The sequence below is a fragment of the Meles meles genome, chromosome 19 (genome assembly GCF_922984935.1).
Source record: "Meles meles chromosome 19, mMelMel3.1 paternal haplotype, whole genome shotgun sequence".
Taxonomy (NCBI): domain Eukaryota; kingdom Metazoa; phylum Chordata; class Mammalia; order Carnivora; family Mustelidae; genus Meles; species Meles meles.
Window position 1 is genome coordinate 34,559,222 of NC_060084.1, and position 26,203 is coordinate 34,585,424.

A 26,203-nucleotide genomic window follows, 5' to 3' on the forward strand; every position below is an offset into this window, starting at 1 on the left:
CTTACACCCTTAGCCCCAGCCTTCCCCAGTCCTGGACTGCTCTCTCTGCCCCCTCCTTTCTTTGCCCATCATCCCTCTGCCTACGCTGTTTGGAGAACAAGAAGTTTCTTCCATTACCCAGCTCCTTCCTCAGCTCTTTCTCCCAAATAGTATAGCCAAACTCATCATCTCCTTGGAATGTGGTCATATTGCCATAGAACTTTTTCCAGACAGCTCAATTCTTCATGCTCCGCATGTGGTGGCCTTGCCCAACTTCTTGGCAATGGGGAAGACAAGGTTCTGCTTTTAAGAAACAGTAAACATGGCCCTGTGCTAAGAGCATCCCATTTTCCCCTTCAACCTGAAAACAACCACATGAGGAAAGCACAGCCATTATGGCTAGTTTATGGATGAGCAGATGAGGTTCTGAGAAGTGACTTGCCCGAGGTCACACAGCAGGTGACATGGGAACCAGGGTTGAAACCCAGATCCACATGGTGTCAGAGGTTCGTTTTTCCCCACAGCAACACTCCCTGGTAGCCTCCCTCCAAGTCCACCTTTCCGTGCAGCTAGTGGTTCCTAAGTTTCTTCTTGAAATAAACCAGTAACTATCCATCCAATAAAGGAAAAACAAAAAGATGTCATTTTAAATTTTGTTCTTATTAACTAAAGCCTGGCTCGAAATCAGAAGTAAAAAGCATAGAATCATAAAGAAGAAGGGGCACGGGATGGTGATATCCGATGCTGGGGTGGTAGGGACGGGGCTTATGGCCTTTTTTAAAAAAGAATGTGTTTTTAAATTTATCAAACAGAAAGGCAGGAAGACGTAAAAGACCCATATACCTACCTCCAGATTCAACAGTTTATAGCATTGGCATTTTTGCCACATCTACGTAGAAACACATTTTGTAGAACTATTTTTTAAAAGATTTTTTATTTATTTACTTGAAAGAGAGAGAGAGAGAGAACACACAGAGAGAGGGAGAAGCAGACTCCCTGCTGAGCAGGGAGCCTTATGTGGGGCTCAATCCCGGGGCCCTGAGATCATGACCTGACCCGAAGGCAGATAACCAACTGAGCCACCCGTGTCCTTGTAGAACTATTTTAAATTACAGAAATTATAAGAGTTTCCCACTTATTATCTCATCATGGTGTCCCCCAAATAAGAACATTTCCCTATCTGTGCACAATGACATTGGCAATAATTCTACTGATATTCATAGAAGGTCAGAGTTGACCTGGAACTTTCTGTCTCACCGTGAAAAGCATGGAGACACCACTTGCTAGAGACTGGGACTGGAGAGAAAAAGAAAAGTATGAGGTGTCTTCAGTGTAGACCTTGGATTCAAATCACAGCAGGACCTGGCCTGGCTTAGCTCTAGCTGAATTCCCTATGTTCCCAGGACTTTCCCTCAGACTCACTGGTGGGTCTGGGAGGACCATATGAAAAGTCCTATTTACATAGGAGAGTCCCAGGATCCTGGTGGGAGTGGCACCCTAGGCCCTGCGGCTGCTGAGCCAAGCAGGGTCTGCCCCGTTCCTCTGCCTGTTCCTAAGGCTAGACTCCCTCTGCTGCAGATGCACTTGCTGGAGGGCTCAGTGGGGGTGCACGGAAGCCTGGCTTATGTCCCCCAGCAGGCCTGGATCGTCGGAGGTAGCGTCAGGGAGAACATCCTCATGGGAAGCCAGTATGACAAGGCCTGGTAAGTTTCTGGGAGGGTCCAGGAGGGACACAGGTGCATGGGGCTGGTTGGGGGAGGGATCTTCCTGCTGCTAACAGTAATTTGACAGCTGCTGATATTGCTGTGAGCTCACTTATATGCATTAATACATTTTATCCTCACTGTGAAAGAAAGATTATTATCATATCTATTTTCTAGATGAGTCAGCTGGGGCCCCAAGGGGTTAAATAATTTGCCTAAAGTCACAAAGCTTGGAGGATATTCCTGAAACACAATCTGAACCCAGTCATTATTAGGAACATCATGCTTAGCTGTTATACGAGTCAAAATAACTCTCCCCCTTTAAAAAACATTAAAACTTCGTTTGTATTAATTCATTCTCCACCTCTAAGTCAAAAGGTAAAACAAATGGGGTGATGAGGTCATGTGATGTAGAAGAAAACAGTTTGGATTCATGGTCTGGTGGGCCCCCCACCACCATCCTTGCCCTTCATGACCTATCCCACCCAGGGTCTGCAGTTAACCTGCTTGAGACACGCCCTTGAACGTCAGGAGCCAAGTCTGTTCAGTGGAGGATGTACAAAAGCTGCCCTGAATGCTTACCGTTGTGCTTCCAGCTCTGGTGGACCCTGGCCTCCTTTGACTGTTTGCTTGATGGTGCAATCTGCCCCCAGTAGCAACTCGGAGAGGCATGTGGGTGTATGAAGTCTCCAGCTGGCTGTCCTGTGGGCTGCGCAACATTGGGTCCAACAGCAGCTCATGAGCTCCCCCATCCTGCCTGCTTCTCTTCCCAAGTTGTCCAACTCGGTTTAATGGCATCACTGAACTGTGTATCACAGTGAGCCCAATACCTTGTCCTCTGATACTTCACATCTAATTGGTCACCCACCTTGGACAGCTCTGTCTCCTAAATAGGTCTTGTCTTTTTCTCTTCTTCTCCATCTCCACTGCCAGTTCTTGCCCGTGATCTCTTTGCTTGGACTGTTCCCACTGCCCCTGCCCTTGGCTCCCTGTCTCTGGTCTTCTCCTGCTCTGTTCCATCTTGGGCCCCACCTCCAGGGTAGTCATCCTAAAACATAGCTCTCACCTGTCATCGCTCTACTTTCAGAAGGATACAACTCACTGGGCAGTTTCGAAGTATTTGGTCAAAGATAAAAATGCACCGATTGCTAGACTCAACATTGCTAGGTATTTAATGTGTAGAGAGTGTCACCCATGAACACAAAAGCCTATGTGTAAGAGTGTTCACACTACACATTTCTCACGGTAGCAAAAGACTAGAAAAAACCCCAGTGTCCATCACAGGGACATTGGTTAATTAATTTTTGGTGCAGCCATATAACAAAATACTATGGTGTCATTAAAACGATACAAACCTATATATGCTGCAGACAGACACACACGACCACATTATTTCTGAATGAATACATAAGAAACTGTAATAGTGACTGCTTCCGTGAAAGCAACTGAAAGTCAAAGATAAGAGAGACTTGCTTTCCCTGTATCTTTTTTGTTGTTGTTGTTCTGTTCAAATATCTACTAAGTGCATGTATTAGATTGAAAGAAATAAGGGGAAGAAGGAAATACAAAGTCTCCCATGCTTTACAATTAAAGGCAGGATCAAGTCCAAATTTCTGAGCATGGAATGCAAGAACTTTCTCTTCCCAACTTGGGAAGGCTGGAAGGTCTGTGGGGGGGCCACTTGTCCCTTTAGCTCTCTGTCCTTTGCAGGTACCACCAGGTGCTCCACTGCTGCTCCTTGAACCGTGACCTGGAAATTCTGCCCTTTGGAGACATGACAGAGGTGAGTGGGAGGCAAGGATTCCCTGTCTCCATTGTGATGGTGCCTTGGTAATGGTTTACTGGGGTCCTCAGGCTGCTTCCCTAGGTAGGTGGAGGGAGGACTCTGGCTGTTTCCCCAAAGCAGCCCATGGCTGCCTCAAAGTCTTCCCCAGCCAGGGAAGAAACGAGCTCATCTTATGGTGAAAGCTGGCAAAGAACCTACCTTACTCCACATGGATGGGGAGCTGACCTCAAACTCCTCCTTTTGGAGCAGATGCTGTGGAGAACCTGTGAAGATGAGAAACCTCCTATCTATCCCCATGTCCTCCCCTCTCCCAAGTCCTGCCCTGACCCCTCTGGCCAGCTCTACTTTTGCCAGTGGGAACGGAGCCATGGCTTCCCAATGGCAATATGATTCATGTTTTCATGGTAATTCACCATCTTTCACATTTGTAGATACCTTTAATCTACTAAGACCTTTGTAAGATAAAAGCAATATTGCTGGTCTTACCTATTAACTATTATTTCTGTCTGCTAAGCATTTAACAATGCGCAAAAGACTATTGTAGCAACTTGAATGCATTGTCTTAGGTGAGCCTCAGGTAATTCTAGGAGTTCAGTGCTTTAATTATCCTTCTTTTAAAGGTGGGTCTGTAAACCTTTGAGGTAAGAGTGCTCAGTTGTCTTGCTCACGGTTCAGCAGAAAGAAGTAGTTCTGGTCTAGAATGGCATCCATGAGTATGGACCTCATCACATTTGAGGTTTAGATGAGTCGATATATACAGAATACCATGAACATGCCCAGCCGGAGTGGGTGTTAGGTTATCATGTGCTTCGTAAGCATCGGCTGAGTGAGGACTGAATGCAAAACTAAGCCTTCACCCGGGCCAAGCAGCCTGTCTAAGGGCTCACAGTGGTGAACCAGAGGCAGAGCAGTGACAAGAGGTCACCCTGCTGCTCTTTAGACTCGGCTTCTTTTCTACAGAGACTGCAAGAGTTCATGGTAGAGCGGGAACTTAGTCCCTGGTGCTCTTGTCCTCAGGGCTCACGGAGGGATGGGCCAGCCAGCAGATGCCTGGCATGGTAGTCTGCAATGCTGTGCAATAATTCTGGTTGCCTATTACTGGATCTTAGTATTTTCTGACATAAGGTGTTGGGTAAGGTGGCCCTTCCCATGACAGCAACAGTAGAGCCCCTTCTGGCCATTGCAGCCCTGTCCTGTGGAGTAGGCTGTGCGCAGAGCAAACAGTCTTAGACGATGAGGACTGGTTTCACAAGTCGACAGTTGCTGTCAACAGAGATTTAAAACCCAAGAAAGATATAAGGAGGTGCTCTTTCTTAGGAATGATTTGCTTTATTATCTAAATTGCTAAAGATTTAAAATGCCACCTGAGATGTTGAAAGGTTTAGAAACATTGCATCTAATTATGAGTTATAAAAATTGTAATTAACTGAAAATCAGTGTTTTCATTCCCTACTAAGCAAACTTGGGAAAAGATTGTTTTAAAATACCAGGGGTGCCCAATCACGAGGTGTCCAGGAGTATGCACTGAGGGGTTCAGTCTGTCACATCTGGCCACCTGGCTGGTTTGAGCACACCTTACTGGGCTCATCTTCTAGACACAGTGCCTCTGGCTATCTGCTTGCAGATTGGGGAGCGGGGCCTCAACCTCTCTGGGGGACAGAAGCAGAGAATCAGCCTGGCCCGCGCCGTCTACTCTAACCGCGAGGTCTATCTGCTGGACGACCCCCTGTCCGCTGTGGACACCCACGTGGGGAAGCACATCTTTGAGGAGTGCATTAAGAAGACGCTCAGGGGGAAGACAGTCATTCTGGTGACCCACCAGCTGCAGGTGACCACCCTTCCAGGGCTCTGGCCACGACCAACGGCTAATGTAGATCCTCACGTTTCTGCCCTCAATTCCGTAAGAACCTCCCAGTGGCTACCCCTTCATCTCAGGCTAGACCTCAACATTTGAGGAACGTTGTAAAAAACCTGGATCTCTTCTGCTTTCCACGTGGAGATTTCTGTGACTGGTAAAAATTGAAACCAGATTTGAAGGTCTCCTTCAAGATTTTATGGGTTGGCTCCTGCTTTTAAAGTTATGATAAAAGGAAAAAAAAATCTTTCAGAGAAGAGTTCCTGAAATCTCATGTTCTTTGATGAAGTACAGTGATGTGTGGGGGCAGGGCTGCCTCTCATAATGCCTTTATCCTAGGTATTTCCATGCTTGGTTTTGGCCTCAAGACATTATTATTATTTATCCCTCTCCTTCCATTTTGGCCTATTTGGGTGTGTGTGTGTGGGGGGCAATATATTTCAAACATAAAAACAATTTATAAAATAATCTACTGAAAACCATGTGTCTACCCCCCAGATGACACAAACATAGATCCCCTCTCAGACTGCATTGTCTCCTTCCTCCTGTTCTCCTAACTTTGCTGTTGGTCATTCTCGTGCAGGTCCCCATACCCTTAGAACACATGTATAAATCTCTAGACATGATAAGGTGTCCTTCTGCTTATTTTAAAGCTTTATATAATTGATAGTTTACGTTCTATGTCCTTCGGTAATTTGCTTGTTTCACTCGACATTATATTTTTGAGATCCTCCATGTTGATACACGCAACTTGATTTGATTCTCACTGGCATAGCATTCCGATAGCTGAATATTCCAGAATTTATTCTCCTAGGTCGGACATCGAGGTTGTTTCCCATTTTTCACTTTTACAGAAAAAAATCCTTTGGCGTACATCTTTTTTATGTGTTTTACACGCATTTGCGATTTTTGGGGCGCAAAGGTATAGGAGTTGGTTCATAATTTTTAAATATTTAGCTTTATTAGATATTATCAAGTTGCTTTCCCAAGTATTCGCACTAATCCACACCACCTACCTTTTATGAGAGTTTCCCTCTACCTCCCTTCATCACCCGCACTTGGACTTATGCACTGTTCTAAGATTTTTGCCAACATGGGGATATAAAAGAACATTTTACTATGATTTAAATTTACATCTTCCTTTTGAATGGTGAAGTTGACTATCTTTTCGTATGCTTACTGAAGGCCTTATTTCTTCTGACTCTTCAGTATTTAGCATTTTGTGACCAGATCATTCTCTTAGAAGATGGGAAAATCTGCGAAAAAGGAATTCACAGTGAATTAATACAGAAAAAGGGGAGATATGCCAAGCTCATCCAAGAGATGCAAGGAGGAGGACGGACACAGGTGACCTACCTACCCTAGCTGAGCTTCGGGATATGCAAGACTGGGCCTAATTTATTTACCTACCGCACCCCACCCCACCCCACCCTCACTACCCCCAGAGAGGAGCATCCCCTGCATTTGTGGCATGTGTTTTCTCCACAGGACAAACCACAGGACACAGCAAAACCAGCAGAAGACCCTCAGGTGCAAGGGCAGGCCCAGACCACCTGCCAGGAAGAGCCTCTCCATGAAAGTGCTGGTAATGGTGCTGGGAAACAGGGAGAGAACCTCTGCCAGCCTGTCTGGGTCCTCCAGAGGTCCTGGCATTTCCTCCTGGACCCCAGAAAGGACCATGTCCCTTACTATCCAGGATCCTAGACATCACATACACAGGTTAAAAATCCATGTAGTTGGGGCGCCTGGGTGGCTCAGTGGATTAAGCCGCTGCCTTCGGCTCAGGTCATGATCTCAGGGTCCTGGGATCGAGCCCCGCATCGGGCTCTCTGCTCCGCAGGGAGCCTGCTTCCTCCTCTCTCTCTGCCTGCCTCTCTGCCTACTTGTGATCTCTGTCTGTCAAATAAATAAATAAATAAAATAAAATCTTAAAAAAAAAAAAATCCATGTAGTTGAGGGCTGTGGGGTATGGACTGTGCTGGTTAGGAGGCCCGAAGATTCTAGAGGTGAATGCTATGGGAGGCAAAGTTAAAGGTGTGTAGAGGAAAAGGCAGGGGTGGGGTGTGGGTAGTTTTGGCCTGAAGCAGCATAAATTTAACAGTAAGGCATTTAGACATTCATGCATTACATGTTTATTGAAAACAAAAGCATTAGAAATCAGAAATAAATTAGGCCCAGTCTTGGAAATCCTGAAGCTCAGGGCCTTGGTCTTTTCTAAGACAGAGCAGCAGGGCAGAAAGACAGTTCTGGATTTAAATTCTAGCTGTCTGCTTACAAAGCTTTGTGACCTTGGCCAAGCAACATAACCTCTCTGAACCCTCATTTGCAAAGGTGAAGGTAAGTTTGCAGTGTTGTCATGGAGATAAGATGAAGTCAGGTGTACGGAGGCCTCAGGATAGGGCCTGGCCTATTGGAAGATCTTGTCACCAAGAGCATCTTCAGCCATGAAGGTCAGAAAATGATCCGGGCAGAAACATATTGGAAGGAACAGGTGTAGATCACAGAATGAAAGGAAAAGCTGAAGAACTAAGCCTCAGCAATTTCAGAGTGTAAATAGCAGGAACAGCTGCAGAATCTCTTTGAAGAAAACCTACTCCAAATATTTCCCATCCTCGTGTAGTTTCCCTCAAGATTCAAATTCCAGGAAGAGTCCTCCTCCCCAGGAGAAGTTAGGGAGTTATTAGAAGAAGAGAGAGGCTTGGGCAGAAACCACAGACGACCCCACAGCGCTGCTTCCTGTTGTTGCTGTCATCACTAGCAGCATCTACGGGTACTTCCTGCCCTGGTCTCCCTGCCCTGTTCTAGGACAAGAGTCTGCCTGAGTTAGTGCTACAGTTGTTTTCTGAGGACTTCTCAGAACCATATTGCTGCAAAGCATCTTAGCAACCTTCTATATAGGCCTCCCAGTTGTCAGATGAGGAAACAGAGAGGTGAAGGGGTTTGCCTGAGGTTGCACAGTATTGTAATGACCATTCTGGAACCCAGGTTTCTGGTCCTGGATCATTGCTTTCTTCATTCTCTGTGGCTGCTTCTCCCAACCCGTCAAGTTCTTGGAAACTCCAGACACCCCAGGGTTTTTTTTTGTTGTTGTTGTTGTTTTTTAAAGATTTTATTCATTTATTTGACAGAGAGAGATCACAAGTAGATAGAGAGGCAGGCAGAGAGAGAGAGAGGGAAGCAGGCTCCCCGCTGAGCAGAGAGCCCGATGCGGGACTCGATCCCAGGACCCTGAGATCATGACCTGAGCCGAAGGCAGCGGCTTAACCCACTGAGCCACCCAGGCGCCCCCACCCCAGGGTTTTTTAATGGCTGGGGATGAAACCTCTTTCTTGGCTCTGGAGTCCAGGTCAAGAGTTACCTTCAGCAGAATCTTCCCTGGGAATATGCAGGTTGCACTTGGGCTTGGGTGGAGCACTGGAGTTGGAAGGTGAGGAAGCTGGCGAAAGGTGGAAGCCAGGGGATGACGTCTTTGTAAAATCTCTTCTTGACCTTGGAAGGACATGCAAGTGATTGAGAGGCCTATCATTTCCTTCTTCTCTTATTCTCACCCAGTGCTGGAAAATCAGCTCACAAGGAAGGAGAAGATGGAAGAAGGGTCCCTCAGATGGAGCATCTACCACCACTATATCCGGGCAGGTGGAGGTATGATCTGCCAGCTGCCATGCCAGCCCTGGGGCTCTCTCTCTGACTGGCCCTGTCCCTGAAACTGGGTCAGACCGGAATGTGTGTAGTCATGCAAAGTAGGGAGACACAGGGGAGTCACGCCTGTCATGGTTTCCCAATTCCAATCTGAGCCACAGTCCATGATAGTAAACCTACCACCGTAGTCCATGCTGAAGTTAGGTTTCATGTTGTGTTAAAATGTACCTGGGATTTATTTTAATCAGGTATGGTAAGACATGCCAACATGGAAATTATTGTCACAAAGGGAGAAGTTTATGTTCACAGATCCCTAGAAACAGGAGACATGGCTTGCCATGCCGTGCTCCATGGAGAAGTACCAGATTGGTCAGAAGGCAGAGGGAAGGGAGAACATGGCTGGGAGCCTTTATTGAGGTTTCTGTGGGAAGGAGGAGGTAAGGCAGGGTAGGTATGCTGAGTAAGTTTAGGATTATATAGTTTGAATAAGTCTGGGGGTGGAGGCTCTGGGCTATAGGATTGGTGCCTAGTTAGTGGGCATCTGGCCCTCGGTGAGTTTGATGAGGAGGTGGTTGGGAGGGTGGGCTTTGGATTGGTTGGTTTGTACAACACATGTGTGTTCACAGGGAGTCATCTGCTGTTTCTAGGAATCAGTCAGTCCTGGGAAGAGCAGTCTCCCCAGGATCAAGGCCCCAACTACCTGCCGTAGCATCATGAATATAGAAAATAAGAAGGGGCACCTGGGTGGCTCAGTGGGTTAAAGCCTCTGCCTTCAGCTCAGGTCATGATCCCAGGGTCCTGGGATTGAGCCCCGCATCGGGCTCTCTGCTCAGCAGGGAGCCTGCTTCCTCCTCTCTCTCTCTGCCTGCCTCTCTGCCTCCTTGTAATCTCTGTCTGTCAAATAAATACCATGAGAGAATATGGACTCTGAGAAACAACCTGAGGGTTTTGAAGGGGCGGGGGTGGGAGGTTGGGGGAACCAGGTGGTGGGTACTAGGGAGGGCACGTGTTGCATGGAGCACTGGATGTTGTGCAAAAAACAATGAATACTGTTACGCTGAAAAAATAAATAAATAAACCATTAAAAAAAAGAAAATAAGAAAATACGGTCCATACAGTACTGTTTATTTAAGTGGTGTTCAAACTGTAAGTCCTGAGCCACTAGGGGGTTGTGAAATCACTCGAGTGGATTGTAAGCAGCACTGAAAGAATATAGAACAGAATGGAAAATATCTGTATGCATATCATATAGTAACACTGGCGAACCTTTTATCTTGGGGTGCATTAATGTACACTCCTCATGGTGATGAGAACGAGAAGTTTCAAAGTTGCTTTACTAAACGGTAGATATCACCAAATTCATATAAATATAACTCTACATTGTTATAAACATAAAATCAAGTATGTGATACCATACTTTTGAAGTTATTTAAGAGACTTTTTAAAAAAGATTTTATTTATTTATTTGACAGAGATTGAGATCACAAGTAGTCAGAAAGGCAGGCAGAGATGGAGGGGGAAGTAGGCTCCCTGGCAAGCAGAGAGCCCGATGTGGGGCTCGATCCCAGGACCCTGGGATCATGACCCGAGCTGAAGACGGAGGCTTTAACCCACTGAGCCACCCAGGTGCCACAATTTAAGAGACTTTTGAAAGTAACTGTGACTCCATGCCAACTTTTTACTTTTGATTGACTTTGGAACCTCACCCCATGGAAGGTGTATCTTCTTTCTCCCTGCCTAGGGGAGGAAGGAGTAGGCTATGCATAGATCACCATCCTTATCCCTTCCACTGTGGGCACCCCTGCAGGGCATAATATAGTGTTTAGCCAGAAGGGGGAACAAAAAATGCTTGTGGATGTATGAATGAACCGAGCAACAGATCGACCGTATTTTCAAAGTACTGATTATGGGCCAAGCACCGTGCTACACTCTGGAGAGGAGAGGGTATAAAGGCATATCCTAACTGGAGAATTACTACATTTGCATTCACCACGTAGCAAGAAAGATCTCTGTGGCCAGGCACAGTCTCACACATCATTAAAAAACAGATGGTCCTTAAGTGAAGCTTAAGGAAAGGTTGAATTCAAGGAAAGAAATATGGGCAGGCTGCCTGGCTGGCTTAGTCAGTAGAGTATGCAACTCTGGATCTCAGGGTTATACATTTGAGTTCCACATTGGGTATAGAGATTACTTAAAGAATAATATCTTAAAAAAAAAAAAGCAAATATGGGTGTGGGGCACTGACTGGATAAGTAAATAGAGTGCTGGAGCAGGGGACAGATGCTGAAGGAGGGAATACCCTGTTGGTTTCTCCATCCTTGGCTTTTTTGAATCCAAGCTCTACCCCATTACCACCTTCAAGACCTTGGGCAAGTTTTTTCCTCTATTGGAGACCCAGTAAATGGGGATAGAAATAACAAACTCAAACGCAATGCCTATGTTTAGTACTATGCCTGGCACTTACTTCATAATAGTCATACCACATCCAAGGTAAGCTGTTGTGGGGTCCCTGGGTGGCTCAGTCGGTTAGGCATCTGACTTTGGCTCAGGTCATGATCTCAGGGTCCTGGAATCAAGCCCCACACTGGGGACTCCGCTTCTCCCTCTGCCCCTTTCCCCACCTATGCCCTTGCTGTTCCTCAAATAAACAAATAAATAAATAAAATCTCTAAAAAAAGAGAGAGTTGTTGTTCTTATGGAGATTGAACCCTCACGGCATGCATAAGGAGAACTACTCTAGAATACTGCTTTTGTGCCAGGCACTGGGTTGGATGTTTGGCCCACATTATCACCTATCATCTTCAGGGTGACTCCATGCAGCTAGCATGACGGTCATCACCATTCATGGGTAAAGAAGAGAATGTCTCTAACATTTGATACTTTGCCCAGGCTAGCATAACCTGTAAGTAGTAGAGTCAGGGTTTGACTCCTGGGCTTTCCAACCTTGGGACCCAGCCCTTTTCCAGTCTTCCCATGCATCCAAAGTAGATACAGGTCAGGGAGATCCAAGGGCTTGTGAGGGCTCAGCAGCTTTATCAGCCATTGCCCTTCACCTTCTTGCCCCCCCACCCTTCTTTTCCCTCCCTAGGTTATGTGATCTCTGCCATTGTTTTCTTTCTCATGATGGTGGTCATCTTCCTCACGACCTTCAACTTCTGGTGGCTGAGCTACTGGTTGGAGCAGGGCTCAGGGGTAAGTGTCATGGTGGGAATGAGGTGTGTTTTTGTGGGTTGGTATGGAGTTGGGCAGCTTCCTATTCCTTGGGCCCCGTGAAGGTCAGAATATGGGTTGTGGAGCTGGATGAGAATTCCAGAGCCTGCTGTTGCCAAGTCCACAAGTGGAAGAGCACTAGAGAGGACCTCTCAGAGTCAGAACATAGGAGGGCTCTCTCCTAGCTCTGGCGCCCTGTGCTCACAGAATGAGTGGTCAGCCGTGTAGTCTCCTCCGGACAAAACCACGAGGTTTCTGCCCCCGACAGGTCCTCTAGAGTGCTTTGCATTCCACCTTAGTGATACTGCCTTTGGTAGCTGTTTTCCTTCTCACTTTGCTTCATTTAAAATGTGCACCCTTTGTTGGGGGCGGGGAGGCCACACCAAATACAAGGACAGCTGATATTGATGAAAGCAGGGAAAACACGTTTTACTCAGTCACTATTGGTGTCAGGGGAAAGAGCTGAGAGCCATTCCAATATGTGCACAGGTGATTTTGGCATTTTAAAGGGAGAGTGAATGTGGGGGCTCAGTAGATTCATAGGAGTGAAGTTAACCAATGGTTGGAGGGTGTGAATGTGATGAGGTCAGCAGTGTCCACTCGCTGGCAGTTATCGAAGTTAGGACTCTGATCTTCCACAGAGACTGGGAGACAGAGGCTGTATCTTTCCTGATGGTTACATTTCAAAGGCATGGTTCCCAAGTTCTTGGGAGAGATGCTTTGGGTTGTAGGAACTTCATATGCATAGCCATGAGCACTTTTTAATAAGTGCTCTGAGAGGGGCGCCTGGGTGGCTCAGTGGTTTAGGCTGCTGCCTTCGGTTCAGGTCATGATCTCAGGGTCCTGGGATCGAGTCCCGCATCGGGCTCTCTGCTCGGTGGGGAGCCTGCTTCCCTCTCACTCTCTCTGTCTGCCTGTCTACTTGTGATCTCTCTCTGTCAAATAAATAAATAAAATCTTAAAAAAAATAAGTGCTCTGAGAAAAAGAGATTGGGGACATACCTTCAGGTGTTGGCTGCAACAAACAGTAGTTTTTCCTTCCTTTAGCTCTCTCAGGCAGGCATTTTGATGGGGGTGGGACAGAGGTTGGGGTCCTCCTAGGGACATGCCTTGAGCCACTAGAAGCCATGCTAAAGTTTGGTTAAGTTTGTTAGTGCAGGGGTTTGGATGGAGTTGTTCTGTGTTGAGAAACCTGCAGTTCTCAGCCATTATGCACCTGGCTAACTCATTAATCTTCCCAACCACGTTTTGAGGTAGGCACTGTTTCTATTTTACAGAAGAAACTGTGTTTAGAGAGGAAAAAGAACCTACCCTAGGATGTGAAGTCCCCTGCTGGGACTTGATCTTGGTCCTCTGGTTCCACCCTATGTTTGCCTAGATGTCTACTTGGTTAACTGTCAGGCAAGGTTTGCTCAGGAAAACAGAAGCCACCTGGCATATTTAGAACTTCTACAGATTTAATATAGGAATCAGAGGCTACACAATCATTGGAAGGGCTCCATTGACCTCTTCAGCAGGTAGTACTAAAGTGGCTGATTCTCAGAAGGACACTTGCAAGTCACTGGCCAAACTCCACATTCCACCCACATGTCCATAATTGCCACCAGCGTGTGATGGCTTCTTCTCTTTCAGCTTTGAGATTTCCTGTGCCTGCCTCTCTTGGCAGAATCTAACTTGAGACCAATGCTAGTAGGATTCTGGGAAACCGAGTTCCCAAGAATGTAGAAGCACCAGGGATGATGCTGGGTAATAATCCAGAACACATTTCTAACACCATAGAGTGAATTTACCAAGTCATTTTCTACCCTGGCAGAAGAAAATAGGCCTCATTAGAAATCAGGCTGCCTTGGGACAAAGATGCATTGAAAGAGGGATGAAGAGAAGTCACTCAGGGAGCTGAGTTTAGAATAATCAGGGTATATTGGATTGTGCGTGGAGGGAAGAGGTGGAGTCAGGAGACAGACTAGTTTGCCTGCTGTTATAGTGGTCCAGGACAATGAAGGCCTAATCCAGGGCAGGGCAGTGAAGAAGAATAGAGGGAAAAAGCAAAAGCACCAAGCGGGAAGTTTTCCATGTAAAGATTCATCCCATACAAGCTACTGAGGCTAAATGTGACCCCAGGAAGAGGATTTTCTCTCCGCATTTAATTTCTCCCTGAATTCAGGTGGTCTGACTCCCCAAAGATGGAAGACTAGCTATTTTCCTCTAGTCCTACACAATGCTTCTGATAGCCAATGTGCAGGTTTTCCCCCAAATCAACCAGTTCTCTTAACTCCAGATACCGTGTGTGTGTCTCCTACAATTCCATTCAGTTCTGACATACCTGGAGTTAGTGCAGACTCCCCAGGTTAAAGACTGTTCGTGCTTCAGATGCCAATCACAAGTCCGGACCTCCTATACTTCTGGCAGACAAGCTATCAGTTGGGGGTTCCCATGACTCCCTTTTTGAATCTGATCATTTGCTAGAATGGCTCACAGAACCCAGGGAATGCTTTATGCAGTTTATTAGAGGGTTATAATAAAGGATACAGATGAATGGCCAGAGGAAGCACTACATAGAGTGAGATCTGGAAGGGTTCTGGGTGCAGGAGTTTCTGGCTCTGTGGAGTTGGGGTGCACAACCCTCCTGGCATGTGGATATGCTCCGCAACCCAGAAGTTTTCTGAACCCCATGCTTTGGGGACTTGTATGGTGGTTTCACCACACTGGCATGATCAATTATTAATTCAACCTCCAGCTCCTCTCCTCACACAGAAGATGAGGGGGTGGGGTTGAAAGTTCCAATCTCCTGCTCCTGATTTGATCTTTCTGCTGACCAGCTCTCCATCCTGAAGCTGTCTAGCCCCCTCCCCCGACCATCTGTCTCAAGAGCTACACAAAGACACTGTATTTGCTCCAGAGACTCCAAGGGTCTTAGAAGCTCTTATGTCAGGAACCAGAGTCAAAGGCCAAATAGTAGAACAAAGGATGCTCCCAGCACACCTATCACTTAGGAAATTATGGGGCTTTTAGGAGCTCTATGCCAGGAACTGGGAACAAGACGAAGTATATTTCCTACCAAACCTCTCTGCTCTTTCTCGAAGACCAACAGCAGCCAGGAGAGCAATGGAACTACTGCAGACTTGGGCGACATACTGAACAACCCTCAGCTACTGTATTACCAGCTGGTGTATGGACTCAGTGTCCTGCTACTGATCTGCACGGGGGTCTGCTCCTCGGGGATTTTCACCAAGATCACGAGGAAAGCATCCACAGTGTTGCACGACAAGCTCTTCAACAAGGTGTGGGCCCAGGCAGCGGCTGCGGCCATGGACTGAGGCTTGATCTTGCCCAGTTTTTTCTTTTCCTTCTTTCTTTCTGTCTGTCTTTCCTTTCTTCCTTTCTTTTTTAATGACTACACTTTATTTTTTTGAGTAGTTTTTGATTTAAGAAAAATTGAATGGAACGTACAGAGCTGTCATTGGTCCCTCACCAATCCCCCAGTTTCTCCTGTTATTAATATTTTGCATTAGTGTGGGGTGTTTATTACAAATGATGAGTCAATATCAATACAGTTATTATTATTATTATCATCATTTAGATAAGGTTCACTCTTTGCAGTATACATTCCATGGGTTTGGAAAAATATGTACTGACATGTATCTGCCATAAAGTGTCATACAGAATAGTTTCACGGCCATAAAAATCCTCTGCGCTCTACCTATTCATCCCCCTCCTTCCTCCCAAATCCTGACAACCACGGATCTTTCTTATTGTCTCCATAGTTTTGTCCTTTCCAGAATGTCATTTAGTTGCAAGTGCACACTGGGCTACTACGTGGGTGGGAGCAGGATTGTAAAAGCTTAGTGTCCCTTGCTGGAGGGTCAATGGTCATACCAATGTTGGCCTCCACTGGATGAGCACTATTGCATATACAGTTGTAGGATTGTCGCAGTTTCCGTTTATCTTATAATTGTCCCAGGTTCCTTTAGAAGTGGTGCTATTATCCTTATTTTACAGATGAGAAGACTGAAATCCTTGTGTGTAATGGTGAGAATGTGTTATGGTTAAAATACCAAATTGTCTGTGGTATCACATTGCCTCCTGGAAACGTCATTGCTCTCCCCCTCACCAAATGTTACTATGCACAGGTTCTGGAGTGGGCATTGGGCTTACAGTGGTGAATGAACAATGCAGGTATAGTTCAGGCTATCATGGCCGTATAGTCTGTTCAGGAAGACTGATGACAAAACAAGCTGTTATAACACAATGTGCAAAATTACCCACTGGGCGGGGGCCCGTGGGATCCTAAGAACCTAACGAGCACCTAACCTCAGCATGTGGGTGTTGGAGGGAAGGATAGGAGTCCAAGAAGACTTCCTGGAGGAAAGGATCTCTCTGCTATGATTGAAAGGATGAGTTGAAACACTTTCACCAGCTTAAATTAGGAGGCGAAGAGAAGCAAAGATTTCTTGGGGAACTGAATGGAGTCCCAGAGGGCAGGTGCTCAGAGAATTAGAGCAGGAGTTTTCACTGGTGTTCTCCAGAGGTGAGGGGGACGTCTATCATTCCGTGTAAACTGAATGCAAATTGTGTTGACATTTCAAAGTGGGGAGGATGAGGTGGAGGCCTCTCCCCACACCTCAGATAAAGCAGCTGGCTTGGTGGAACCAGAAAACAGGAGATGAATATTCTACCCGAGGCCAGACACTTTTATTACCTTTACTATGGCTTCTAAAGTTCTGACTCTGCACTCCTAGATTCTGGAAAAATCCATTCCTCAGGCCTCCAAGTGATAAATCCAATTTTAATTTTTTTTTCAAGTTTTTTTTTTTTCCATTAGGAAACATGCTTCGTATTCAAAATATGTTCCTTTTTGCAGTCCCTTTATGGCTTTGTTGATTTAAAATTGCCTTCGTAGTTTTAAATAATCACAGTGAAGGACAAACCTCTGAGATAATTGGCTCAACTACAAACACAATAAACTGCAAAAACAGGTTATTTTGACACTTAAGGGGTAGCAGAAACCCTTTCTTCATGCCCTCACCATCTGTTCCTAATCCTGAGGGATGGTGGGCTCTCGGAAAGAAGGCTTAGTCACACCGCAGCTGAACCATATCCTGTCCCTGTGCACCTCTCTCCCTACACAACAACCCCCATGCCCCTCCCCCCAACCCCCACCCCCACCTCCGCCATGAGTGCTCAGAGTCCTGGAGGGCTGACTGGGATTTCTTGAGGTGATTGTGACAGTTTTTGTTGCTCTCGATCATGTAGTTCACAGAAGTTGACAGATAATTTAGAGGCAGAAAAAGTGAGGAAGCTCATCATCTGTCCCTCCCAACCTCCCTGCCTTTCCCTCCTACCTTAGAGCCTGACCGTGAACGTGAAGAACATTTGGTCAGCAGCACCCAGGTATTTGCAGTGAGAGCTGCTGAAAGGGACACTTCATGACTCTATTAATTGCTATTCATTGATCATCAAAATGCACTCCCCCCCTTCATTCCTTCCTTTGATTTTGGCCCTAACAGACACGATTAACTTCTACTGATATATTTTTCTTGTGTTAACAGCTTGAGAAATGCATAGGTAAATGAAAGTGGTCAGATTGTCAGCAGCTCAGTGCCGGGAACCTTTAAGAAATGCCTTCTCTAAAGAGCATGGTGTTGTCTAAAACATGTCTTCTTTGTAGCAGCTAGGCCCTGCCACCAATACTCATGTGTATGGGCAAAAAAACTCGAGGACTGTATTTGTGACTAATTGTATAACAGGTTATTTTAGTTTCTGTTCTGTGGAAAGTGTAAAACATTCCAACAAAGGGTTTTAATGTAGATTTTTTTTTTGCACCCATGCTGTTGATTGCTAAATGTAATAGTCTGATCATGACGCTGAATAAATGTGTCTTTTTTTTAAAAAAAAAAAAAAAAAAAAAAAAAAAAAGAGCATGGTGTCCTGGGGCAGGGGGTCAGGGAGCCCTGTGGGAGGTCTGGTATGGTTTTGTTGTTAACTACTTGGGTGACCTTGAAACAGATTGCTGAGTGGCCTCCCCTTCTCTGGACTTCAGTTTCCCCATCTGTAAAATAAGTACACCAAACTGGATGCTTTTGTTAGAGCCCTTCTTGTATGAAACCTTCTTTAATCTCCAAAGGGCTTCCTGTCTGCTGCTTTTAGAGACCAAGTTAGGACACCGCCTTCAAGAAGGGGCAGTCATGCTTAAGTTCTACCCAAGACGCCAAGTCATATGCAACTGCAGGGGAGACGCTGCTACTAATTTTTGGTGATCCTGGAAAATGGTCCCATTTTCTGTGGAAAATAATCAGAGCTAGTATTAGTGGAATGCTAATTCGGAGGCAGGAACTGTTCTGAGACTTTCAGTGTTTTACTGCTTGCCTGCCCTTCCTTCCTTCCTTCTTTCTTTCTTTTAGCTGTATTGATATATAATTCACATAATCATAAAATTCATCCTTTTAATATAGTTGCACAATTCAGAGGTTTTTAGTCTATTTGCAGAGGTATACACTCTTCACCACAACTCTGTGAAGTGTCGTTATCATCCTCCTTTTACAAATGAGGACCTTGAGACTCCGAGGGCTAAAGTAACTTAAGCCCAAAGTCATACCGCAGTAGGTGAAGGAGCTGGGTAACCCTGGAACCTAGAAGATTGTGGAGCTCATGCTTTTAACCATTGCTCTATCCTGCCTCCCCTGCACACCCCTTCGGCTGGATTCTGCATGTCTTCAGAGCCTAAGGATAACTGACATCTTCCTCAAGTCCCAGCAGCTCTCCATTGACCTGGGTTGCTTTTGTCCCTGCAGGTTTCTTGCTCTCCCATGAGCTTCTTTGACACAACCCCGACAGGCCGACTCCTGAACAGTTTTACGGGGGACTTGGATATGCTGGACCAGTTGTTGCCTGTCGTTGCTGAAGAGTTCCTGCTTCTGTCTTTGATGGTGGTCGCCATCCTGTTGACTGTCGCTATGGTGTCTCCATACATCCTGCTGATCGGAGTCATATTAGTCGCTATTTGCCTTATTTATTATTTGTAAGTGAGTTCTTTTTGCTTGTGAGCAGGGTTTGTGACTTGGGATACAAGCCTGGAATCTACATAGAACTGGGTTGTCCCTAAGGTGGATGGTCCAGATCTCTTTCTTTCTTTCTTTCTTTCTTTCTTTCTTTCTTTCTTTCTTTCTTTCAAGATTTTACCTATTTAGTTGAGAGAGAGAAGAAGAGAGCACAAGTGGGGGGAGGGGCAGAGATAGAGAATCTCAAGCAGACTCTGTGCTGAGTGCAGAGCCCAACATGGGGCTCGATCCCAGGACCCCACAGTCATGACCTGAGCTGAAGGCAGTTGCTTAACAGGCAGCCCAACTCCCTCATTCTTGATGCAGGAAGTTTAAGAAGGTCACCAACTTGTTCAAGAGATTGGAGAACTACAGCCGCTCCCCTCTGTTCTCCCACATCCTCACCGCTGTGCAGGGCCTGAGCTCCATTCATGTCTATGGAAAAATTGAAGATTTCATCAGCGAGTGAGTCTTGCTGCTGCTCTCTGAGGATGATGGGGATGTGGGGATGGTGGGAAGCAGGAAGGTGAGGAACTGAGCATCAGGAAACAGCTTCCTTTTCACATTGGTTTATTCCGCTTATTTCTCTGAGCCTCCAGGACCTCATCTGTGAAATGATGCTTATAGGAGTAACAAATGTGAGTGAGGTGAAAAATGACTATAAACCTTAAAGAACTGTGGACGTTGCATACACGTATTAATATAATTATTATGAAGAAGTATTGCTGGGCCAGCATTTCTTGCATGGTTCTTTTACTTTCACTTCCAAATAGGTATTGAATTTTAATAAAATACAAGGAATAATTGCTTTCCAAATTACAGAATTTCTTTCACTATCCATACCTATAGATTTGCCTTCTAAATGTTTGTTGAAACAACAAGAAATCCTATGATTGCTGCTGAGGCTTCATTGTGTCATATGAACCTACCCATTTGTAAAGATTAGTCACCATGGTCTGCATTGAACCATGAGATTCTCATAGTCTGGTGGAAGAGAGGAGACACAGACACATATTTTTGTGATAATATGGGGTTGAATATGACTGATAGCATAGGAGAAAAGCAGATAAAAGGACCTAAGAGTTCAGGAGGGAAAGAAGTGACCTGCAGCTGGGTGGGAGGTGAGGTGGCATCTAGCCAGGCTTGAAGCCAGGTAACCCTTGAGCGTGGCAGTTGGCATGTGTTTGGTTAACTGGAAAATTGGATGAACCACAGCACCAGCTCTCCTAGTGGCACTGGGGAGCACTCAAGGACTGTGCAGATCCTGAGACTGAGGGCATCCTGTAGTGATGCATTCATTCACTTACCAGGTGCTCAGCACCCACTGGGAAGGCAGCAGTGAACAAGACAGGCACAGCCCTGGTCCAAGGTTGATAGATACTGGGAAGGGGGTGCTTCCCTTCACCCACTCATAGATCCTGGCATTTACTCACTCTCATTGGCCCAGTTAGGGGAACCTACCCCAAATGATGATGAACCAACCATCAAGGTTGGAAGAGCCTATGCTGAGAGCCTAAGCTGGTCAGAGCCTACTCCCTGGTCTGCAGTCAGGTCTACTCCATGGTTGAGAAAGGGGCAGGGAGGAGGCCCTTGAAGAAAAGTCAGGTTCTTTTGATGGGGGTGAGGAGCTGGATACTGAAGGAAGCAACCAGTGTCCATTCCCACAAAACTCTGGGTTAGACAAGCACATGTGGCTTTCCTTTCTTAGGTTTAAGAGGCTGAACGATATGCAGAATAACTACCTGCTGATGTTCCTGTCTTCCTCGAGATGGCTGTCACTGAGACTGGAGATCATGACCAACCTGCTGGGCTTCACTGTGGCCTTGTTCGTGGTTTTTGGCATCTCCTCTGCCTCCTATTCCTATAAATCCATGGCTATCAGCCTCATCCTGCAGGTAAGGGAGGGGGTCCCAGATAGTGGGGGCGTGACTTGTGACCCATGGGCAGACCCAGAAGGTTCATTTCATGGGACTTTGGTGACACTTTGGGTTTTGACCATTTGTGATCTTATGAGTTATGCGCTTGGTCTTCCAAATCTGCTGCTTTCCTCTGTTTCCCTGTTACCTCTGAACTTTCAGTTCCTCTATATTGAAAGCTATTTAATGGAATCTTAGAATACTGGGATTGTCTGGAACCCACAGAAAGCTGAGCCCAACCCTCTTATTGTACAGATGAAGAAATTGAAGTCCAGAGAGGGAAGGAGTTGTCTGAATGGATGGAGCATTAGAAATAGAGCCAGAGTAAGAACACAGACCATTTGGTTTGCTGGCTGGTGTATTTTCATTTTACTATTCATACCTGGATTCCGCTGTCAGACTTCTCCGAGTTATCTAAGGAGGCATCCCATCCTTCCCCTGGAATAGGTCTTCTCAGACTTTAAAGTGCACGAGACTTGAAGCAGAATGCTTGGCCCCAGTCTCACAGGCTTACTTGGTCTGAGCCCCTGTGCAGCCAACAGGAGGACCATGTTCCAGAGCACAGTCTCGGGAACTCAGAGTCCAGTCCTGATTGGGCGAGATCTTGGAATCTATTTTTAAAAACAGGTTCGTTAGGGGCGTCTGAGATAGCCATCTGCACACCTCCTCGTAAGAGTTCCACCATGCCAGCTCACTAGGGTGTGAGAGGGTCCGGCTGGCTGAGGTTCATGTCTGCGGGATCAGGCCTGTGCAAGGACTAGCCACCGAGGTCTGTGAGGCCAGAGGCTGGCTCTGTAGCTGTCTTGGGGAACCCTGGGTGCACAGTTCCAGGGATCCCTCCCCCAAGGTGTGCTCATTAGCTGCCTTTTCTACAGCTATGTGGCTTTGTCTCTAACCGACTTTGGATCTCAAGTGCCCCAATGTTGAGGCATTTTTTTTTTTTTTTGGGTCTGCAAAGGGGTTCCATCTTGTCCCTTGTTGACCGGGGGAGTGGAGTTAACAGGATTGTTCTGAACTTGTTGAGCCCCTGCCACAGGCACATATTTGCATAAACGTACAATCCTGTATACCCATAGCTGTGGCTGTGTGTGCAGAGCCTTCTGAGGGCACACAGGCCATGAAGAGGGGTGTTCCGTGCTCATACTCACAGACAGCTGACCAGGGCCATTACATGGGATTCCCCAGACACTCATGCTGAGCCAACACCCTGCTAGGTGCTTGTTGTGCTTTCCTGGGTTGAATTCTCACCACTTTCCACGAGCTACAGCGAAGTGGCAAAGATTGTGTGGTTTTAGAATGTGGGTTTGAGCCAGGTGCTGCCCATTATGAGCTGTGTGACATTGGGGAAGCCTCTTACCCTCCCTATGCCTGGGATTCCTCATTTTGTGAAAAAGAGATAATAAAAGTTCTAAGATTATAGATTTGTGAGGAATATGTGTAAGCAGGAGGGTTAATGCATGTTAAACACCTAGAATATTGCTTGGCCCAGAATAAGTGCCGAGTAGATGTGAGCTGTTACTGTTCCTGACTTACAGACAGGAGACCAGAGCTTCGGAGTTCCGTTGCTTACCAAGTTCCCTCAGCTGGTGGGGCAGGTTTGTCCCTAGTGGGTCACACTCATCTTCACTCTCTTCATATCTCTGACACACATACATGCGTGTGCACGTGTACGCACACACACACACACACACACACACACACACGCACGCATGCATGTACCAGGGCAGAGTTGCCTCCAAGCCTTCCAAAACTCTGGGGACCAATACCAAAGTGATGTCATAGGGGAGCTGGAGTCACTAAGGCCAGAAATCCCTCTTGGTTGCTGAGTGACATGGGTCAGAGGGGCAAAGATCAGGGCACGGTTGTTGTGTGCTGGCACGGGCAAGGGGCTCATCTGTCCCAGGATACCCTGTGCACATGAGACACCTCTCAAAGGTCTCTCCAGCTGGTTTCATCACAGGAAACTCAGTAGGACCTCTGCTGGAGGCCTCACTGCTTCAAAAAGGCCCTGGGTTTACTTTTTCCTCTGTGTCTGCTGCCCTGCTAGAGTATCTCACTTCTATCCTGGGTAGCAACCTTGATGCCTCTTCCCCTGCCCCCGAGCCTCCTTTTATCCACCTCCTACGTTCTCACCAGAGAGATCTTCAATTACAGTTTCCTCTTGTCCCTCCTTTGCTGAGAGCCCTCAGATATTCCCTGTCTCCTTCTGCCAAAACTAAGCCGTGGGTCCTGCTTCCAGGCCCCTTAAATCTGGCTTTATGACCCCAACATGCTTTTTTCCTCTGGTCACACTGGTGACTCGTTGACCTCATTATGCATTCTCAATGCAATTCTGCTCAAGCTTTGGGGGGTAGGAATCACATCCCATGTTGCTTTACAATCGTAAGAGGTATAAATAATCAAGATGCTTCTGGCAGCAAGCCAGCAAACCGTAGACCCTATTCAAAATGGCATTGGCAGTCCAGGGACTTATTAGGTGATGTATCCGGTAAGCTAAGGTAGGCTTTTCTCTGTTCATTAATTCAGTGACCTAGTGTGAATCCATGACCATTTTATCTTCCGGCCCTGACACCTACAGCCTGGTTGCATTCTCAGGATTATCTGCTCCAGGTCTCAAAAGGGCTGCTGCAGGCTGCAGAAACACAACCTCACCCAATAACCACCAAAGGTCAGGGAGGAGAGAACTTTCCCCCTGTGCCGCCTTTTAAGAACAAGGAACAGTTTCTTAGACTACTCCCATCTGACTCCTCCTCCACCTAAATTCAGGAGGAGTGGAGTTAACAGGATTGTTCTGAACTAGACAAGTCTCCCTGCGGCACCAGGCTGCCAGTTACCTGAGCATAATAGAGGATGTGCTAGCAAGGAAGAAAGAAGGCACTGCCTGGTGCGTAGGCAACCAGCCCTGTCTGCTACACTAACTGGAGGAAAGGCAGTCTCCTTCCCATCCCCCCCCCTTAGTGTCACTTTATGATGGCTTTCACCCTCTCGGAGTTCTAAAGGGCCTTCCCTCCCCTTCCTATACTCTTTGTTCCAGTCTAGCCAAATGGTGTGCAAGATCGTGAATGTATCCTGCTACCTACTACTTCCAGAACTTTGTCCCCTCTATAGGAAATGCCCTTCTCCACCCATTTTTAACCTGCTCAGTCCCACCTCTCCTTAAAAATGAAACTCCTGTGCCAACTGCTGTACTAGTCCTTCCCTGTGGCCTCATCTGGGTGACTGTCATGTGGGCCCTAATGGCAGTCCACGCTGCCTCCCATGGTGGAGCTCATGTCTCTGTGCATTCTCTGTCGACCCATCTGTCTCCCCACCTGAATGGGAGCTCCTGGAGGGCAGGGCCTGGGCCTGTTGTACTTTGGGGCACAGATCCTGGCCTGGCACTGGTACAGAGCCTTCAAGGAGCATGTTGAATGAATGCATAATGAACTTCTGCCCAGCACCCTGCGTGTGGCCTGTTTGCCCACATCTTGGGCCAGGGGGATGGAAAATGTAAAGATTGCAGTCCTCGTCCCAACTCTGCCTCTAGGTTCCAGGTAATCCTCTGAATGTCAGTTCCTCTTTTGGACCTCAGGGTCCTCACCTGTGGTATCTCCAACTTCTGAGAGTCCCTGAGAATCCTCTAAGCCTGGGTTTCCCTGAAGGCAAGACCTGAAGTAAGGACTTGGGTATAGGCAGATTATTTGAGAGATGCTCTTAAGAAACAGGATTGAGGGAGCAAGAGACTGAGGTAGGGAAGGAGGAACTGAATCGTGGGCTTGTGCCATTGAGATTGCTGTTTGGGGTACCAGCACTCAACTCTACTGGATAATAGAGGAAGGGTATAGGATGCTCCCTGGATTGTCCCCCAAAGTGGAGGGATGGGAGCCTTTATCTGGCTCCTTTCCCCATTAGTTGAGGGTTGCCTGCAGGACTTTAACTCTTCTATGTTTCAGGGATGAAACTGTGCTTGGGGTGAGCAGGGTTCTATGGTATAGGAGAAGGTTTTGAGCAGAAAACAGAAAAACACACAAAAGGTAATTGAGGTGGGATGGTGCCAGTGGAATCTTGCCCAGAACTGCCCACCACTGCTGAGCTGACTTCAGAAGTGGGCTCAGGGGGTACCAAAGGCATCTGTTCCATTCTTGTAGGGAAATTGTCTTGGTTTGAGACGTCACTCAGGGGAGAATGGCAACCAGTGGTTTTTAGGAACATTGAAATCCTCCACATATCCCCGTCAGCTTCTTGACCTGATGTATCTCCTTCATTCCAGCTAGCGTCCAACTTCCAGGCCTCTGCCCGGATTGGGTCAGAGACAGAGGCGTACTTCACTGCTGTGGAGAGGATTCGTCAATATATGAAGGTGGGATGCAAATCTGGGTTTGGTGTGGGGAGGTCTGGAAGGCTTCACATCCATGCCTGTGGCTCAGCTTCCATGGTCTGCAAGCTCCAGCACTCCAGGCCCCCTAAGACTTTTTCAAGAGGCAACTGAGGCTCCTGGCCCTTCTTTCCTATCTTCGCTGGACCTGGACCTATCTTCCTATCATTTCTTAGAAGCCCTTCCTTACCCATTGGCCCATTTTCATCACATCCCTTACGGTTTCCCTGGGTGTAGAGAGAATAATCTGCCCTTTTTAGAAATGAGAGTTTTGCCCAAGTATAAAAAAAAAATAATAATAATGACAATAATAATTGGTATTATTATTGCTTCTATTTGTGCCAGAATCGTTAAGAACATACATTTTAGAGCCAGATCAACTGGGTTCAGGTCCAAGCTTTTTTTTTTTTTTTTCGTTTATTTGTTTATTTACAGCATAACAGTGTTCATTGTTTTGGCATCACACCCAGTGCTCCATGCAGTACGTGCCCTCCCTATTACCCACCACCTGGTTCCTCAACCTCCCACCCACCCACCCCCGCTCCTTCAAAACCCTTTGGTTGTTTTTCAGAGTCCATAGTCTCTCATGGTTCATCTCCCTTTCCAGTTTCCCTCAACTCCCTCTCCTCTCCATCTCCCCATGTCCTCCATGTTATTTGTTATGCTCCACAAATAAGTGAGACCATATGATACTTGACTCTCTCTGCTTGACTTATTTCGCTCA

The 26,203-nt window shown here is 46.6% G+C and overlaps 1 protein-coding gene across 3 annotated transcripts in view; it reads left to right on the forward strand.

The window, feature by feature from the left end:
* Window positions 1-26,203, forward strand: part of ABCC11 (ATP binding cassette subfamily C member 11) — a 59,376-nt gene that overhangs the window by 21,714 nt on the left and 11,459 nt on the right. For 2 of the 3 annotated variants that reach the window (XM_045988124.1, XM_045988126.1), the window contains exons 12-23: window positions 1,558-1,682; window positions 3,393-3,465; window positions 5,093-5,296; window positions 6,533-6,670; window positions 6,812-6,908; window positions 8,876-8,965; window positions 12,051-12,154; window positions 15,256-15,453; window positions 18,964-19,190; window positions 19,537-19,674; window positions 20,918-21,104; window positions 25,375-25,464. In XM_045988124.1, coding sequence (XP_045844080.1) covers window positions 1,558-1,682; window positions 3,393-3,465; window positions 5,093-5,296; window positions 6,533-6,670; window positions 6,812-6,908; window positions 8,876-8,965; window positions 12,051-12,154; window positions 15,256-15,453; window positions 18,964-19,190; window positions 19,537-19,674; window positions 20,918-21,104; window positions 25,375-25,464 — 1,671 coding nt within the window. Of the gene's footprint in view, window positions 1-1,557; window positions 1,683-3,392; window positions 3,466-5,092; window positions 5,297-6,532; window positions 6,671-6,811; window positions 6,915-8,875; window positions 8,966-12,050; window positions 12,155-15,255; window positions 15,454-18,963; window positions 19,191-19,536; window positions 19,675-20,917; window positions 21,105-25,374; window positions 25,465-26,203 lie in introns of all 3 variants that reach the window. The other variant, XM_045988125.1, reaches the window with a different exon arrangement.